General features: G+C 53.4%; 2 protein-coding genes across 2 annotated transcripts in view; one reads left to right on the top strand and one right to left on the bottom strand.

The window, feature by feature from the left end:
• The window catches only part of PLCB2 (phospholipase C beta 2), a 40,441-nt gene extending 39,708 nt beyond the window's left edge, over nucleotides 1-733 (bottom strand). The window contains exon 1 of the mRNA XM_040066288.2: nucleotides 538-733. Coding sequence (XP_039922222.1) covers nucleotides 538-543 — 6 coding nt within the window. The 5' untranslated portion in view covers nucleotides 544-733. The remainder of the gene's footprint in view (nucleotides 1-537) is intronic.
• A 142-nt stretch (nucleotides 734-875) lies between these two features.
• INAFM2 (InaF motif containing 2) lies at nucleotides 876-1,881 on the top strand. The gene has a single exon (XM_040067591.2). The coding sequence runs from the start codon at nucleotides 997-999 to the stop codon at nucleotides 1,387-1,389; it is 393 nt and encodes a 130-aa protein (XP_039923525.1). The 5' UTR covers nucleotides 876-996; the 3' UTR covers nucleotides 1,390-1,881.
• Nucleotides 1,882-6,268: the final 4,387 nt, after the last annotated feature.

Genomic DNA, 6,268 nt, shown 5'->3' on the forward strand with positions numbered 1-6,268 from the left:
GAGCACACCCAGAGATTTTAGTCAAGACAATCCTCCCCTTCCAAGAATTACAATTATTTTGCAGCTACTCCAGTTATTCCATAGCATATCTTCTTGGGGAAGCTTCTTTGGGTAACAGGCAGCTCTCCAGTTGCTGTAGCCTCCTCCAGAAATAGAAGTCCTGGTTTACAAGAGGTTTCTGCTGTAACCACTACATCTGACAGACCTCAGATTGAAGGGAGGCAGAAAGTGATTGCAGAAGGCGCAACTACATCATTCTCAAAAGTAATTTTCTTGCACCATAAAGAAAACAAAGCTAATTTACACCCCAAATCAGCATTTTAGTTGTCTTTTGAGCAAGACAATAGAACAATTTTGTGGGGGGGACTAACAGCTGTGGAGTAAGGTGAAGCCATGCTCAAGAGGAGGCTTGGATTGTATTAATAACAGGTTTGGGAAGAGCCTAGTTTGGACAAAACTAAGGCAGCCTTTCCCTCTAAAAATTGCCACTCGGCTCGGGCACCCTTGCCACCTCACAGAGGTGCAGGCAGCACATACCTGCATCAAGGAGACACCAAGAAGTAACTCCGTTGGGAAGCCAAGGTGGAGAGGAGACTCCTGACCTCCTCCAGCACTGGGCACGTCCCAGGAGGCCGTGGCAGAAGCCTTCCCGCAGCTCTGCGGGTGCTGCCCATGTCCCCGAGGCACCGCTCACCACCCTCCTCTCACACCGGAGCAGCAGAGCGAGGGGCCTGGAGCCACGTGTGCCGGGGGTCTCCTTTTAAAGGTGGCCGGCTCCTCCCTCTGCCCTGCCCTCCCTCTCCTCCCGTCGCTCCCACCCCTCAGGGCGGGGTTGCCCCTTACGCCCCGCCCTTCGCCCCCGGCGGGGCAGCGCGGGCAGCGGCACCGGCGGCAGCGCGGGCGGTACCGGCATGTCCTGAGCGGCGGCGGCGGCCGATCCGGGCCGGAGCCAGCACGGAGGGCTCGGTGGAGCAGCGGGCCAAGGGCCGGGCCCCCATGAAGGAGAAGGAGGCGGGCGCGGAGCGGGGCAAGCCCGCCACTTACACAGGGGACAAGAAGGCGCGCATGGCGGCCAAGACCAACAAGAAGTGGGTGCGCCTGGCCACCGTGCTGGCCTACGTGCTCTCCGTCTCGCTGGCCGCCATCGTGCTCGCCGTCTACTACAGCCTCATCTGGCAGCCGGTGCGCGGCAGCGGCGGCTCCTCCAGCCCCGGCCCCGGCGCCGCCGCCACCCCCGCGCAGCTCCGCGCCGCGCCCGCCGGACCCACGGCGGGGCCTCCGCCCGCGCCGCCGCGCACCGGCCCCGGCCCCGGCCCCTTCGCCACCGCCCCGCCGGCCGCGTCCCCCCCGCCCGCGGCTGCGAGCGGGCCGGGAGCCGGCAGCCCCTGAGCCGGGCGGGCCGCGGGAGGCCGCTCACCGCCGGGGATGCGGCCGCGGGGCTCGGCCGAGGATGGAGACCGATGGTTCGCCCGTCCCTGCGGCACCGTGCAGCGCCCGCGGAGCCCGACCGGAGACTGACCTGGAGACTGACTCGGCCCCGTTTGGACTCGGTGGAACTGCGGTATCTTCTTTTTCCCCCACGGTTGTTCCTCAGAAGGGAATTTTGTGGCTTCGTTTTCTTCCTCACCAGGGCTAGCTTCTCCCTTTGATCCCGCGTTGAATTCCTGCGCTGTTTATGCCAGTCTGTTACCTATACAAGGATATCGGTGTCCAAAATTCCTCGCTATTGACAGGATCAGCTGGGAACAATACGAATTTAGAGGCTGTAATCCATTGTTGAAGTAAAAACAGTTTTGTTTAACGATGAGCATAAACTTATTTAAAATATGTGGAAGGTAAATTGACTTGTTTACTATATTAAAATATTTTCCCAATATGAAAGTCTCTGTAACGAAGTATGTTCTCTTTGGTGGTGGGAGGAAGAATGCTGAACTGGAAGGGGTCCGAGTAACAAAAATTTGGCCGCCGCAATGGGCAGCTGTGCTGTGTGATGTTGATTCATTTGTCATTGGTCTCCATAGGTGAGGCTGGAGAAACCTCTGTACGTGGCTAATTGTGGAAACGAAGCAGTGGTGCTGGAAAGGTTTGATGTGCGTTGGCAGAGCAGGTGGAGCCGTGGCGGTGGGCGCCGGTGGGCTCTGAGCTGCAGCGCGGTTGTAACCTCATGCTGCCGCCTGCGAGGGATGGCAGCGCTTACAGATCGTCCCCGCACCTCTGGGGCATGCGGGACCAGGGTAGGTCTGGGCCGGGCAGCTCCTAGTGCGTCCTGGGAAGGCTGTCCTCCCAGCTCCATGGTTTCCTGCCATGTGGTCCTCAGAAATATTCTATTCCTTAATGAGCAGGGTGGAAAAAACGGCCTTTAATGACTCTGGGATGTGGAATATCATCTAGGAAACCATAAGAGCCATGTTGTTCGAAGCTGCTGCTTCTTTCCAGATGGATGGATTCAGCTAGCATCTGTGAGGCTGCCAGGCTGTGCTGCATCCCTGTGAAAGAATCACAGCAGTTCAGATTCCTTCTGCTGAGGGATGCAAATGTGCTGTAACGTGGCGTACGTATTTCAATTGTGCAGATCACAAAAGTACCGTAAAATACGGCACTTAGCTGCTTGAAAGGAGCTGTTTCATATCAAAATCAGAGTTTGGGACTGTGGTGGTTTGTTAAGGCTGCATCGTCAGCTGGGCATTGCCTTTACAGCAGCTGTGAAAGGTAGAACCAGGAGCAGAGGGCTTGCAGGGAGAAATGAGGTGAAAGGAGAGTGGTTTGGATCCTCTTTTCACCCTCCTTTCCAGTTTTCTGGGGAGCATGCAGGGAAGGCTTTGTGTTGTGGGAGCAAAGATCTGGTGGGAAGGACAAAACGATCCCGCTTAGTCACTTTAGCCAAAATCATGGCATCACTGTCACCCTCCTGCGGGGCAGGTAGAAGATCTGGAAGCACTGTGTCAGCAGACAGGTGCCCTGCAGCTGTCACCTCCTGAGCTGCTTCTCTGCTCTCCCTGTTCCTCCATGGGGGAAAGGCTGAGTGTTCCGGAGCAGCACTGGCTCCTGGCCCCGGGGGTGTCTGTTCTGTGTTCTGTTGGCGATTCTGCTTGCTGTGTGTTCATCCCTTTCCATGGGGCTGCTCATGCCCACGGCAGTTCTGGGTCCTGGTGACAGCAGTGCCATTTGCTGGCCTTGGGATACACCTCTGGCTGTGGGGAAAGTTCTTGCAACTCCCCAAGGGAGGAATGAGTGACAGAGGAACCAGGCTCATTGCGGTGCCAGTGGAGTTTAGTCTGCTCCTCAGCTCGGGTGCTAAATGCAGAACCAGTTGGGAAGTGTCTCTGAGAAGGAGCTTATGTTTAACTTGTAAAACCTTTGGAGATAAATAAAGCTGCGTGCGATGACATGGATGCTGGGATTTCTCTGCTGCTAGCCCGCAGCTTGGAGCTGGTGACTCTGGCAGCTCCGAACGGCGCATCCAATGTGTGCTGAGAGCCCAGGGCCTCCTGGCATCCTTCACTTTAACTAGAATTGCTCTCAGAAGACTAATAGAGCCTGGCTGCATGGTGCAGAGGGGAGAAGAACTGAGTGGAATTAAATGGGCTGCGTGGCCCTCTTCCAACCTGTCGTGTAACTGCTGAGAGACGCCTTGTACTCGGGGGCAGGAACAACCTAAAGCTCTTTACCTGGTTTGTGGTTTTGGTAGCAAAGGATCTCTGGGACAGAGACAGTGCTCAGATCCGCTGGATCAAAGGGAACAGGCCCTTCACTGATGGCTGCCTCCCCTTCTGGTGCTAAAAATAGTTGATGAGCCAGTATGAGGATGGTTGTGGCTGTCTGCATTCCTGTAGAAAAGTGCAGGCTTGGTGAGTTCCCAGACTCTGTTTTTGCATCTTCTCCTCTGCTGACAAACAGATTTCAGTGCAATGCTGCTATTTCTGTACCTATTACAACTGGCTTTGGAGCATCTTGGGGCTTCACTCCGGTTGTAGTGAGCGTGCGAGGGAGGGGAAGCTGCCTGGGGAAGATGCAGAGGGGCTGTGGGCTGCCGCCCTAATGGCCAGGGAGCTTTGGTGATTCCAGCAGCCTCGTTTTCCAAATCTGGATCCGTATTCTTCAGCTACAATCTTTTTTTCCCCATCCTTTTCCTAGCCAGGAATCATAGCCCTCCAGAGGCAGATGTGTTCCCGTTGGGATGCTGTTGCCAGCCTGTGATGAGCCTGTTGCCGTGCTTCTTACTCTCATCATGACAGACTGTCGAAGAAATCAGTGACTAAGTGTACTTTGCAAATACTCTACTAACAAAAATGGCTCCTCTGGAGTGGTTTCTAGGTGGAAACTAACTTAAAATTCAGGGCACTAGGGACTTCTTGGGAAGTAGATCGGCTGCAATAGAGACTTGGACTGGGAATTTTTGCATTATGTTGCCATTGTTGTACTGAGACGCTCATCTGCATCTCAACAGAATTGCTTTAGTGACTTAAAATGGTGCAGTCACCAGTCTGGGGTAAAGCTGAGGTTTAAAAGACAGATGGCTGTGTCGTCTGTTGTGTTACTTCAGCTCCAGTTCACCCTTTCCCTTCATTGCTCCTCAGAAAAATAATAAAATTCCGGTTCACGTAGTGCGATTGTATCGGGCAAGACAAGGCACAGGGTTGTGTGTTGTTTCCTAGGCAGAAATGACTCTAACCTTGTGATTCAAGATGTTGATTCCTTGGAATTGCTGGGGAGGGTTATTCCCTTCGCACAACTGTGTCATGCCAACAGAGCTGTGCCATATTCCCAGTGCGTGCACGTCGGTGAGGAAGGGGAGATGTCTGGAAGTCACTTGGATGAAGGAGATACTCAAATGTGAGTGAAATACCTTAGAGCCTTTTGCTTTTGAGATGAACACCTAATACCTGTCCTCTGCCCGTGCACACTAGTCTTGTCCCAATGAGCCCAGTTTGTCCAAGGAGAGCATCTAGTGTAACTCAGGTGCAGAGGGACCACAAGGAAGGGAAATAGCAGGAAAACGAGTTACTGGAGCATGTAATCTGCTCCAGCAGCTGGCTCACGTTTCCATCTCTAAAAGCTCTCTTCTCCCCATGCGCCTTCTCTTGCGGGCTCATCTGATGCAATGCACGTCATCTTAATCCCAGATTCCTGAGCAGTATTTCTGACAGGGAATCTTGGCTTAATCCCTGAGCGCAGCTGAAAAGCAGTTGTGGGGCGTAGTGAGGATAACAAAATCGGTGGCTGCTTGTGGGCATCGGGGATTTCCCTCAGAGAAGTCAAAGCTGATCTCGGTGGGCTGCTCAGGGGGTGTTACAACGGCTGGCTCTGACTCCTGGAGCTGCTGGAGCACATGGAGTGAGGAATGGCGTAAGGAACACTCCGAGCTGAGAGCATGAAGCTAAGGAGATGAAGCTCAGCTTGTGGCTGTTCCACAGATGTTCAGAGGCAGTTTTGGGAAAGCTGGCCAGGTGCTGTGTCACTGCACTGGGATGGTGTGAGCAGGAATCCGCCACAGACCCAGTGTTGCCTGCCAGCGCTGCAGAGCCCGGGAGCTGGTTGAGCTGTTGCTGTACAACCTTTGCGGGGAAGGCAGCAGGCAATGTCCTGAACTTCCCAGCAGTGCTGTATCCTGCTGCTGCTCTGGGCCTCTCATTGACTTGGAAAGCACTAATTACTGTATCATGCACTTAAAATGCAAAATTGATGGCTAAGTGCCAGTGCCCTCTGCCACTTGCAACCAGTTTATCTGGAGGGAGATTGTGGTGGAAAACCGGTGAAATTTTCTGTTATTTTTATAGCTAGAGGCTCTGTATTGGGCTTTACTGATTAGTGGCCTGTGTCCGTGCTCCTGCTGCAGGTATTGGACTTGTTGAGGTAGGAATGCAGAGCTGAACTGCTCTCAGGATTTTGTGTTATTGCCTCCTTCAGTAATTGCTTTGGAAACAAGTATCTCCACCTTTATCCAAATGTATTTTTTGTCCTTGCCTTGCAGTTTTTTTAAATTAATTTTTATGCAAGAGTTGACTCACTAGTCTGGGATCACTTCTGATAGTTCTAGCTACAGATTCCCTGTGTTGAAATTGATTGCAAATTTTTAAGGAAAATAACAGTGTCTAGTGGCCAGCTGATCCTTTGGTTTGAAGGAAAAAGCATTCTGCCTGGGAGTGCTGCTGCTTCCCTTGTGTCTGGAAAAGCTGGAACAGCTTCCACTAAATCCCTGAGCTACCAGCCACTGCTGGGAAGGAACGGGTCCTGTGCAGGCAGGTGACTCTGAACTCTGTGAGCTGCC

This window comes from Hirundo rustica, chromosome 6, assembly GCF_015227805.2.
Source record: "Hirundo rustica isolate bHirRus1 chromosome 6, bHirRus1.pri.v3, whole genome shotgun sequence".
Classification (NCBI taxonomy): Eukaryota; Metazoa; Chordata; class Aves; order Passeriformes; family Hirundinidae; genus Hirundo; species Hirundo rustica.